This window comes from Cydia amplana, chromosome 3, assembly GCF_948474715.1.
Source record: "Cydia amplana chromosome 3, ilCydAmpl1.1, whole genome shotgun sequence".
NCBI lineage: Eukaryota > Metazoa > Arthropoda > Insecta > Lepidoptera > Tortricidae > Cydia > Cydia amplana.
In genome coordinates, this window is record NC_086071.1 from 13,448,539 (window position 1) to 13,461,309 (window position 12,771).

Genomic DNA, 12,771 nt, shown 5'->3' on the forward strand with positions numbered 1-12,771 from the left:
CCCTAAGGTGGTGAAAAAGGGGTTGGAAGTTTGTATGGATATCAAACATTTTTTCGAATGCGCGACTTGAATCTTTCTATTTTGGGATATTATTAGAAGACAGGAAAAGTTATTTTAGCGTTTTGTAAAATTCATCCCCTAACAGGGTTAAAACAGGGTGAAAGTTTGTATAGGGTTTAAATTTTATTTAAAGCTACAAACTTGAAACTTCGTAAAAATGTATTTTGTCAAAAGAGAAGAAAACTAATTTCAGAGATTTTGATAATTCATCCCCCGAGGTGGTGAAAAAGGGGTTGAAAATTTGTTTGGAGGCCAAACATTTTTTTGAGTGCGGGACTTGAATCGTTGTATAAAGGCATATTATTAGAATACAAGAAAAATAATTTCAGCTTTTAAAAAATCATCCCCTAAAATGATTAAAAAGGGGTTGAAAGTTTGTATAGGGTTCAAATTTTATTTAAAGCTAGGAACTTCAAACTTTGTAAATAGGTAGTTAGGTAGTAGGTTTTATTAAATAGAGGACATGAAAATCTTCTAAGGGGGTTTAGAGGGATTATAACGAGGACAATTTTATTCAGTTAGGGGCTTGAAACTTCGTAGGTTGTGAAAGACAAAGTCTCATTCGTTGTATAATATTAATAATTAACAAATGATTAACCGTCCTACCGCAATCTCTTGCTGCACAATGTTCTAAGCTAATGTAGAATATATAACCACCAATATACAAATCCACGCGTACGAAGTCGCGGGCAACAGCTAGTATAACATAATCATTTAAAGTTACCAATTATTTAATAAACCTAATATAATACTAATAATAATACCTCTATCAAGTGTCCATGCAATTTTGCAACTGGGTGTGCATGATCGAAAATAAAGATTTGTAGTGACCCAATAAGTAACTAAATATTTTATATCACGATTCAAGTTATCTTGTAAAATACCACGACACAAGAAAATAACCATGGTCTAGGTAGTGGCTCCTAACCTGAGGGTAATTACCCCCGTGGGGGTAAAACTGGTATTTTACGGGGGTAATAAGCTAACCTAATATATCAATACAACAAACGTACACGTTTTATTTTTTTATTAACATTGGGAGGAGGGGAAAATCAGGATCCCTAGTTAGTTATAGGGGTAACCGGACTGAAAAGGTTAGGAACCATTGGTCTAGGTACTCAAAAAACAATGTCAACAAAAACACCACATGACTCAGTTAAAATTTCAGAATGACCTGAACACAACACAATAAACACGTGAATCGGCCATTCTGAAATTACTGAGTCATGTGATGTTTTTGTTGACATTTTTTTTTCAGACTGTGTTTGTAAATGGATTATAAACTATATCTGTATCAAAGAAGAAAAAGAGATTACCTAGTTATATAATTAGATATTTAAAAAAAAAACGATGAATATTATTGTACGAGATCATTAGGATGTAGTTATTAAATCATATATTATTTATTTAGTATTTTTAACATTATACTACCCAATTTAACGGATAGGGATAGTGGAGAAAAACAACAAAACTTAAGTACGTAACAAATTTTGACATACAAAAAAAACGCAACGAGAACCTATTTTTTTTCATTAAAGTGACCACCCTAGGGGTAGGCGAAATTTGGAAGGAAGATGGCGTTTTGACCTCCCAGGTGACACATTACAAGATAACTTTTTAATTACGGGGGATACCTACGTGAAAACTAATTATTTCACGCGAAAGATCATTAAATTTCGATTATAGATTGAAGTATTTTGTTGACTCACCTGTTAAACATGTGCCGCTGGAGACAGAAGTATTCACGAGCAAAAAAATCTTTGTCACACCTAACACTCTTTAAGACACTCTAAAAGTGAATAAGCTGAAGGTAGACACAAAAAAGTAACAGCAGTGTTGCCACAAATAAATTTCCTAATAGATATGGTAGTTAAATATGCCACGTTTGATACCAATTTTAGTAGAAAATTTAATATTTTTAATTTAGGCGATGTTTGGCTTGACAGGCGAGATTAGGGTGTTTTACGGTATTAACTTTCTGGGGTCACAGGAGCGACTTGATAAACGTTTAGGTAAGGAGCTGGAGTGTTAGCTATAGAATGATGAATATTTGCATCTAAGTTACTAAGAGGTTGGCCGTCTTTGACTTTTGGTTTCTGTTCATTTTTCTGTACAGTATTGTTAAAATTCTCACTGAAGTTTAACTTTATGTCTTTGCTGTCTTGTGAATTTTCATCATTATTAGTGGATAGAGAACTGTCTTCTGGGGAATAAGATCCATGGCTATCATGTTGATCACGGTGGCCAGGAGGTATTTCATGTCTATCAGTAGGCGGTTCGTGTCCACCTAAAGGTGGTGTATTCCCGCCGGGTGGGCCGCGTTCGCCAGGTGGTGGATGCCCACCTGGAGGTGGTCCATGTTCACCAGGTTTTCCTTGTCTATCAGGCGGTCCATGTTCACCAGGTTGTCCTTGACTACCAAAAGGTCCACGCATGTTAGGTGGTCCGTGTTCACGTGGCGGCCCTAGTCCATCAGGGGGTCCATGTATGTCAGATGGTCCATGTCCACGTGGTGGTCCTTGTCTTTCAGGTGGCCCATATCGGCTAGGTGGCCCATGTTCTCTATGATCGTATGGACCTCGATTTCTTGGTGGATCCGGTGATCTTTTACGAACTGCTGGTCCAGCCTCCACTGGTGGCCGTCTTCGCTTTGGATCATCGTTTGGAAAACTTCTTTCTGGTCCAGACGGTACATGGCCTCGAGGAGGCCACTTATGTACATCAGTAAAGCGGTAATCTTGAAGGCTTAGAAGCTCAGTAACTGTTAGTTGTTCTGTAAATAAATTAATATCAAATTCATAATAGGTCTTATTGCATTAATTAGTAGGTAGGTAAGTTAAAAATATTATAATAGTATTTTAGGCAAGCGTTGTTTAAGAGAGGTCATAAAAGGCGAGTGGCGTGAGTAACAATTTGAGGCGAAGCCGAAAATTGTTAATAAAGTCGCCACGAGTATTTTTTTACTAAGTTAAACAACATTACATACAATACTTTTTCTACGACCAAGCACTTACTTCGAAAAAAATTTGTAAATTTTACAAATATTTTTCATTCAAGAAGTAGGTTGCAAAAATGGAGGGTACGGGCGGAAAAAGAATGAATGAAATTAAAAAACCATGTCTATGGTCCACTTATTTGTCAGAGATGACATTTAATATAAGGTTGGCAACAATGCATGGTATAATAATATGCAACAATGTATTTCATTCAATATTTTTTAAGTGGTCATTACACGAAGTATCGAAATGTGCCAAAAAGATACTGCGTGTATGCACAAATGCTTTTTTGGGGAATAGACCAAAGACTTGTCTTGACAACTGTAAAGTAGGGTTTTAAAGGTCTGTGCACGACCTGACAAATAAAAGTACGGGAGTAGAAAAAAATAATTAATTAAAAATTAAAAAACACGACTGCAGTTTAAAAGCGAACTGAAAAGCTAAAAATAAATTTAGTTATGTTAGTTACTCACCTTAATGAATCTAAATTAGAATATAAGTGTTCAGTCAGGGTCATAAACAGCAAATGCAAAAGTTTAGGCTCATTTAGGATCGTGCCTGTACCTGTATATTTTATTTCAATTGCAGTCGGGGACCTTGATGTATTAAAATTTTCCCATTTAAAAGGTCCCCGACTGCAATCAAAATAAAATATACAGGTACAGTCACGATCCTAAATGAGCCTAAACTTTTGCATTTGCTGTTTATGACCCTGACTGAACACTTATATTCTAATTTAGATTCATTAAGGTGAGTAACTAACATAACTAAATTTATTTTTAGCTTTTCAGTTCGCTTTTAAACTGCAGTCGTGTTTTTTAATTTTTAATTAATTATTTTTATTTTATACATTTAAGTGATCATACAAACTACTGCAACTACATATTTCCTATAATATCTTTAATACCGCATCATTATAATACCGATATTTAGATAATAATATATGTACATGGTAGCCATTACTCAGAATTGCATGTACCTAATGCTGATACAGATGACGCTGATTTATTCGGATCTAAAGTAACACTCGTGGAGGTTTATTTACGTGATTACGTACCTCCTCATAAGTTAATCAACGGATTTGAGCGAAAAATGTGGCATCTGATAGATATTACTGCGATTTAGGTTAATAGTACCAGCATAAAATATGTGGGCTTATAGCGAGCTGTAAAAGTTCCTTCGACCCTTTGTGGAGCTCCGTCTTCGGCCTTTGTCATTTAGATACTTGTAATATTTTTCTGTGTTTGAAGAACTAGAAAGCATGGACGCAAGCTTGCGTGGAAACGATCCTCTCTCGGTCGCTTCGAGCCGTCGGCCCCTAATTGGAGCTTTGGCCTTCGCCTTCGCTATTAAGAAACTTGGGGAAGTTCCAAAAAGCACGCACCTGCTTTACGCTCCGGGTCTTCGGCTCTACGCGGAACTCGGCCTTCGTAATTAAGATGCTTCCTGGGAAAGTTGGAAGCACGCACCGAGCCTGGCTCCGGGCCTTCAGCCCGACTCGGAGCTCGGCCTTCGGCCTTTTCAATTAAGAAACTTGGGGTAGTTCCAACGAGCATGAACCTGGCTTACGCTCCGGGCCTTACGGCCCTACGCGGAGCTCGTCCTTCGAAATTAAGATGCTTGGGGAAGTTGGAAGCGCCCACCGAGCCTGGCTAAGGGCCTTCGGCCCTACGCGGAGCTCGGCCTTCGGCCTTCGCAATTAAGAAACTTGGGGAAGATACAAAAAGCTCGCACCTGACTTACGCTCCGGGCCTTACGGCCCTACGCGGAGCTCGACCTTCGGAATTAAGATGTTTGGGGAAGTTATAAGCGCGCACCGAGCCTGGCTAAGGGCCTTCGGCCCTACGCGGAGCTCGGCCTTCGGCCATTGCAATTAAGAAACTTGGGGAAGATACAAAAAGCTCGCACCTGACTTACGCTCCGGGCCTTACGGCCCTACGCGGAGCTCGACCTTCGGAATTACGATGCTTGGGGAACTTATAAGCGCGCACCGAGCCTGTCTCCGGGCCTTCGGCCCTACTCGGAGCTCGGCCTTCGGCCTTCGCAATTAAGAAACTTGGGGAAGATACAAAAAGCACGCACCTGGCTTACGCTCTGGGCCTTACGGCCCTACGCGGAGCTCGGCCTTCGGCCTTCGCAATTAAGAAACTTGGGGATCTTACAAAAAGCACGCACCTGGCTTACGCTCCGGGCCTTACGTTACTGCCCTACACGGAGCTCGGCCTTCGGTGTTAAGATGCTTGTGGAAGTTGGAAGCGCGCACCGAGCCTGGCTCCGGGCCTTCGGCCCTACGCGGAACTCGGCCTTCGGCCTTCGCAATTAAGAAATTTGGGGTAGTTCCAAATAGCACGAACCTGGCTTACGCTCCGGGCCTTACGGCCCTAGGCGGAACTCGGAACTCGGCCTTCGGAATTGAGATGCTTGGGGAAGTTGGAAGCGCGCACTGAGCCTGGCTAAGGGCCTTCGGCCCTATGCGGACCTCGGCCTTCGGCCTTCGCAATTAAGAATCTTGGGGTAGATACAAAAAGCACACACCTGCCTTACGCTCCAGTCCTTCGGCCCTGCGAGGAGCTCGGCTTTCGGCCTTTGCAATTACTTGGGGATGTTGTATAAAGCGCGCACCGGGTCTGTCTTACGCCCCAGGCCTTCGTGTAGGGTATGCAGCTCGGCCTTTGGCCTTTGAAGAAATGTAGATTTTTACAAAAAAAAATTGGTTATTAATGATACTTTCACACTTTTTTCTGTCAAAGTCGGTGCAGAGTTAGCTTAGACGGACTCTACAATCGTATCGATTAATAAATATAAGTTATATTTACACATTTCGATTCCATTAGCTCAATTTTGAACATAGGTATTTGGCTGCTTTTAAAACATGTGTTAAAAACTTTAAGTAGTATAATGTAATATGTACTATATTATGTTTTTTTATGATCGGCGGTCAAAACCTTCCTTTTATTATCCGATTCAATAATAATAAATGGTTTAATGGGATTTGCTTTTCTTAACATTTAGTTAGTAGTTATATGTACACATTTCGATTCCATTAGCGCAATTTGGAACATAGGTATTTGGCTGCTTTTAAAACATGTGTTAAAAACTTTAAGTAGTATAATGTAATATGTACTATTATTATGTTTTTTTTATGATCGGCGGTCAAAACCTTCCTTTTATTATCCGATTCAATAATAATAAATGGTTTAATGGGATTTGCTTTTCTTAACATATTTTGAAAATTCTTACTTTCTCAAAATTAGACTTAAACCAACATGTTTCATATATATTATTACTCGTCTTTCAAAGCTCTACATTTTGATACCCTACTCGATAGGTTTGCAAGATATTTTTTTCTTAAGGTTGCGTAATATGGCGTATTAAGTCCGCCATATTGATTTTGTAATGACGTCACATAGCCTATGTCACCCGGGATGACGTAAGGATTCTAATGATATATCATACATCTAAATCGGTTAAGGCATTCTGAAGTTATCGTGGAATAAAGAAACTCACATAAATACATAAATATATACATACAAACATGAACGCTGAAAAAACAATACACTCTTTTTGTTTGGGCAGTCGTGTAAAAAGGCGCGAAATTCAAATTTTCTATGGGACAATATCCCTTCGCGCCTACATTTTTCAAATTTGCCGCCTTTTTCTACTGTCAAGATCTGGTTGACCAAGTATAGAATACAAATCCATTTATTATGATTGATGTTTATTGTATATAGTAACGATATAAGTTCTGACATTGTTTGTATGGAAATAAAATAAAAAACGAATATCAAATGGGACAAATTTATTTAATTCTTACTGAGTATGAGTATAATTATACTTAGCTAAAACAATACGAATATTATCAAAAAAATATATAATAAATATAACCGAACTAACTTTCTGGTGTCACAGGTTCTACTTGGAAATAATTTAAATGAGGCGATGGAGTTATTGAACCGCTTGTATTTGCGTCAAAATTACTAAGAGGCTGTCCTCCTTTACGTGTAGGATTCTCTGTACTTAACACTTCGATCATTTTGACATCTGTTGAGTCACTTTGAGCCTGATCGTTCGGTGCTGTATTATAAAGCCCTTCCCGGAAAATGAGTTTAAGGTTTTGAAGAATCTGTTCATTTTCAGTATTCTGGGCGGATGATGTACTAGGTGTACTACCAGGCTGAACCCCGTTATTACCATGTGGCCCAAATCCACCGGGTTGCTCGTTTTCCCTAGGTGGTCCTTGGCCATTCAGTGGAGGCCAACGATTCTCGGGTGCAGGGTCATGACTGTCATGAGGTGGACTATGACCATAAGGTTGCCGATAGGCTTCGTTGCCGTGGTCAGAGTTATAATTGTTATAAGACTGCGGAGGTGGAGGTTTCCGTTCATCATATGGTGGACCATGGTTGGGCGGTGGTGGAGGTCCATGGTGTGGTGGAGGCGGAGGCCCACGGTACGGAGGCCCATGGTGCGGAGGCCCACGGTGTGGAGGCCCATGGTTCGGAGGCCCAAGGTGCGGTGGACCATAGTGCGGTGGAGGCGGAGGTCTATGGTGAGGTGGACCGAACTCATCATATCGGGGTTGCCTTTCATCGTGTGGAGGCGGCGGTGGAGGTCCATGGTGTGGCGGAAATGGAGGACCATGATGAGGTGGAGGCGGAGGTCTATCGTGAGGTGGACCAAAATCATCTGGATGTCGGGGATGCCTTCCATCGTGTGGCGGCGGCGGTGGAGGTCCATGGTGTGGCGGAGGAGGTCTATCGTGAGGTGGACCAAAATCGTCCGGATGTCGGGGATGCCTTCCATCGCGTGGCGGCGGCGGTGGAGGTCCATGGTGTGGCGGAGGAGGTCTATCGTGAGGTGGACCAAAATCGTCCGGATATCGGGGTTGTCTTTCATCGTGTGGAGGCGGCGGTGGAGGTCCATGGTGTGGCGGAGGTGGTGGACCATGATGAGGTGGAGGCGGAGGTCTATCGTGAGGTGGACCAAAATCATCTGGATGTCGGGGATGCCTTTCATCGTGTGGCGGCGGCGGTGGACGAGGTCTGTTGTAGGGATAGTAGTATTCTTCCCAATGACGTGGTGGTTGGGGTGGCGGATTGGGCTTGTAGTAATCATTATTGGGTGTGTAATAGATGTATGACACATTTGGTTGATCTTGCTTAAAGTATTGTAATTGATGATTTTGATTTAGATTTTCTGGATAGTTAATGTAGTAATTAGACGATCCAGCGGTCTCAGTCGTGGAGCCCCAAACCTGCCTTTTTGTTCTGACTGCGGCGCGGTTTTCTAAAGAAAAAAGATATCCGTTATCATTCGAGGAATACCTACAAAAACTGTTTTTTATAGCATTTCAATCCATAAACAGTATCTACTTAGGTAAAGTAGGTAAGTATGTTGTTTAGTTAGGCAAGTAAACCGAATCAAACAAAAGTACAACTAATGTAACATGGAAAAAACACTTTTTTGCTCTTGGCTTTTTTATATTATACAGTCATCGAGTACTGAGAACACCGAGACTTAAGGAAAACATATTCAAAATCAATGTTTTAAAGGTACTAAGTAAATTCAGCTAAAAGTAAGTTAGGTAAATACGTAAAACGTACTTAGATAAAACAATGACAAAAGCTTTTAGTTAAGAAATTCATTAGATAGAGGCTATTGCTAACGATACTTTTCTTTTAACAAGTAATAAATACTCATCGAGACAGTTCTACCAAATCCAAACACAATTAGGTTAAGTTGTTTATCATGAAGTTCCTATGGCCACCTCTTGTGTCCATCAGATCACCTCGATGGTACACCATAATATTGCATTATCACCCAATTGACATATGTATGTGAAGTTTCAGCTCAATATAATAATGGAAAGTGGGTCTAACCCTTCAGGAAGGTATTTTAATAACCTGCAAACTTTGACTGCAAATCTAGGTGTAGGTATAATGGAAGCCTTAGTAAAATGTACCCAAATGATGACCACCGGGAATAGGTACACCCGTTTTCGTGAACGGTTTTGACCGATACGTTTAAGTTAACTTCTTATTCATATACATAAATACGTAAACAGGACACGCAACACAGTCATTGCATGTAAGAATAATTAATGAAGAAGAAGAATGTAAGAAGAATGTGTTGCTTAATAGTAATATTAAGTATTGTGACAATGACCTTTTAGCCTTCAAGAACTCGTATGCTGGATCTCTAAAGATTAGGCTAGACTGTACATAGATATTACAACCCTCGATAGGTGCAATTAGGTGCAAGTATTAAGACATAACAAAAACTTTAATAATACATTCTCATATTTTCACCAAATACTCAAATCTAGCTCTAACAAAATATGCCTACTATCAAATCTGTTCTGATTACATTATAGGTACACTATATAGGCTTTACGATTAGATATTTTATAAAATAAATATTTGAACAAACAAACAAACAATAATAGGGAACTGTTTATTAAAAGTTATCGTACATTATAGGTAATAATATATTATAAGAATGTTAATATAATTTATTACTCACTACAAAATAAAAAGTTACTGAGAACTTCCAAACGAAATTTAAGACGAGTGTGGACGACCGCATTCCATATTATAGTTATCTACATCTATACAGCTTCATAACAACATGACATTATTTAGCCTCGAAAAGTTAGGTTGATAAGTTTCACCAAGCGGATATCCACTAAATAAACAAGTGCTTTCTTTTGTCCTACTTGTAGAGTAATATCATGACTGTATATTTGAACGAAATATTTTTTATTAGGATGTTTGTTACATATCATGTTACAAATGCATTTCCGTTATTAAATTATCATTTAATTACCTAAAAAAAAAAAGCACAAAAATTTGGCCGCGTAAAACTAGTGAGCGAAACGCGACGCAATTGGTCGAAACGTCAAATAAAAAAAAGTCGTGCATGAAGCTTTATCCTTCGTCACTGATAAAAACAGCATGACTTTAATTAATTAGAGCCTGTTACGTGTCTTTATTTGCATAAATAAAACAAGGTAAACCAAACAAAACACAACCATGAATCAGGTACACAAGTCACACGACTAAAGGTCAACTGAATTTAATAAATTGTTAATAATTAAGTACCTTGAAAATGTCCATAATGCGATGCGCTGAATGCAAGCGCAGCCAATACTGCAAACACCAATACTGTATACTGTGAACACATTGCAATACAATGATAGACTGATTTTCTTTACGTTAATTATCTACGCTGCGAATCTTCCGTGTGCCGTCGAATTACTAGGTGTTTTATAGATCCAACAAATATGAAATAGACGAAACCGGTTTTTGCTATTAGAAGCCGGACCTAGAAAAAAAGCGTTGAGGTTCGACTGTGGTCAGTAGTGTTTCTTAGGCGGTCTTCACATTGCATGCGGATACACAATATACACATCGGACATCGCTATAATTATAGCGCTGTCTCGCTCACACAACATAGCGACTTTTATCCGCCTCCAATGTGAAAACAGCCTTAATGCTTAGTGCTCGTCTTCATTGTAGGCTCGTATTGTATGTTGAATGTTTTTATTACTGTTTATTTTAATAGTTTGGACGATACTGAATGCGGTTGGTTGTCATCACACGTATGATATTCGGGACTTGGGCGCTTTACTGATAGGTAACCTTGTGACATTTGAGTTTCGTACCTAATTTTAAGCGTGATAACATAATTTACCTACTTATAAATGTTAACTTAGTATGACTTTTTAATGAACTAATAATGTTAATTTAGGTACACATGAACAAATAGTAGTTTTTCAATTTCACCTGTTATTTTCCTATGCAATAGCGTGACGTGACGTATGCGTTTGCGTTAAGTGTACTTATGGGATTTTGAGTTTCCAAAACGTCCCTCTTGGCGCGCTGTGCAATATACCATACAAAAATAGATATACCTAACGCAAACGCGAACGCTCGTCACGCTATCGAATGTAATTTATGTATAATACAGTAGGGGTTCCCTATGGGTCGAAGTGTATCCGTAAGGGCCCCCGAAAATAATAAGAATAATAAGGGGTTCTGTATAGGAACACTATTCTGTAATGAGTAACAAAGTAGTCAAAAATGGGTATGTCGTGGCTTCCAACCTGCGTGGCGACCTGACATAGACCAACTGACTGACTGGCTTACTGACGTACATATTTGGAACTACGGACCTTGAAATTCAAAATTAGACATGGCAACGACACGAGTCACGACAAAATAAGATCAGTTCACGACGGACAGCCAGACAGACCAGACAGACTGTTATTTGTTAGACAGGGGGTTTTATAAACGACTGTATAATAATAGGCACTGGTAAGGAGAAAACAAAATGTATTCTGCCAAATAATAAATAGACAAAAAGTATCAAAACCATAAACAAAAATACGTAAAAAAGGTAAATTTATACAAAAAGGTTGTGCAATCTTGCACAGAGGGTATATCGTATATACGTGATAATCTAAAGACTGCAATCTGAGTGTGAGTAGGCTCTGATTTGCTCAGTATTTTGCACATACATTTACTCATAGGTCAATATGGATAGGTATGACGGTTGCATGTTGCATTTATCATTTATCGTAGGTATTATACGACAAAAAGTTGTGGGAAGGACTGTTCAGGGTATATCGTATATACGTGATAATCTAAAGACATTTGTCCTACCGATGTTAGTGAGCATTAGGGATTCCGAATAGGCCATTATAATGTCGGGGCGGGTGACAGCGGGCTTAGAGGGTCTCGGTCGGCGGCACGGGACAGGTGTCGGCCGCAACAAATAGCCATTTACCGGAGTGCGCCGACCGCGGTCTGAGCAAATCTGAGTGCGAGTACGCTCTGATTTGCTCAGTATTTTGCACATAGATTTACTCATAGGTCAATATGGATATGATGGTTGAATCGTATAATACGTTAGAAAGTTATGGGGAGGACGAAAACGAAAGGCGACTATTTTAAGCCTACATAAGGCAGAAGTAGTTTTAGATAACCAGATATGTCTCAGTAACTCAGGGTTAAAAGACACTGGTGTCTTTTAGGACATTAGGGCTTAACAGTTAACCCCTGGGGGTTAACTGTTAAGCCCTAATGTCCTAAGTGTGTTAATGTCCTAAGTAGCCAACATGCCGGCGATGTTGCTCTAAAACTTGCATATTAACAAGGTGTGGCTGCTGTGCATTTTGGAAAAATAAAACTTTTTTTGCTAAAGGATAGGTAATATTAAATATTATCCATTTATATGCGCTAGCGACTGATATGTTTGAAGTCGGTGCCAAATTTGAGTTCTTAAAATTTCTCATGAATCCCATTATCAGAACTATACCTACACTATACTTTCCAAATCGGTATAGATTGACGGAGTTCTGAGGTAACAAACACAAAAAAGTGGTCGAATAAAAAAACCTGCTCTTGTTTTTGAAGTTGTTTAAAAAAGCATTACCCGGAAAGCTGTAAATAAGTTAAGTATTTAAAGGTTTTCTCTACGAAATATCTTTATTTCCTTTAAATTTCAATGGCGGGCCTACTGTAATTCTATCCATGGCCGACCCTCCGCGGCCGCGGTGCCTCCGCCCGGAAGATGTTCTCAATTTGTCGTCCAGAATGAGATTGTCGCCGCGTTCTGTATTAAGTGGCTTTTACATTTCACTTTACACCGCTAGCGATTTAAATTGAGTAAATAAACAAATTACTTAGTAAGTTAATAATTATGACAGCCCAAA

At 39.3% G+C, this 12,771-nt stretch overlaps 1 protein-coding gene across 1 annotated transcript; it reads right to left on the bottom strand.

The window, feature by feature from the left end:
- Positions 1-2,030: 2,030 nt before the first annotated feature.
- LOC134662607 (uncharacterized) lies at positions 2,031-10,242 on the bottom strand. Its single transcript, XM_063518880.1, has 3 exons — positions 10,157-10,242; positions 6,951-8,342; positions 2,031-2,833 (listed from the first exon to the last, which is right to left on the bottom strand). Exons 1-3 carry the CDS (start codon positions 10,236-10,238, stop codon positions 2,031-2,033), a joined length of 2,277 nt encoding a protein of 758 aa, XP_063374950.1. The 5' UTR covers positions 10,239-10,242.
- Between the last annotated feature and the right edge of the window lie 2,529 nt (positions 10,243-12,771).

Coding starts and splice junctions, on each gene's coding strand:
- LOC134662607 (XM_063518880.1), bottom strand. CDS start 10,238: ATGTGTTCACAGTATACAGTATTGGTGTTTGCAGTATTGGCTGCGCTT. Junction 8,343..10,156: donor GCATTATGGACATTTTCAAG/GTACTTAATTAT, acceptor TTTTTTCTTTAG/AAAACCGCGCCGCAGTCAGA. Junction 2,834..6,950: donor AGAACCTGTGACACCAGAAA/GTTAGTTCGGTT, acceptor ATTTATTTACAG/AACAACTAACAGTTACTGAG.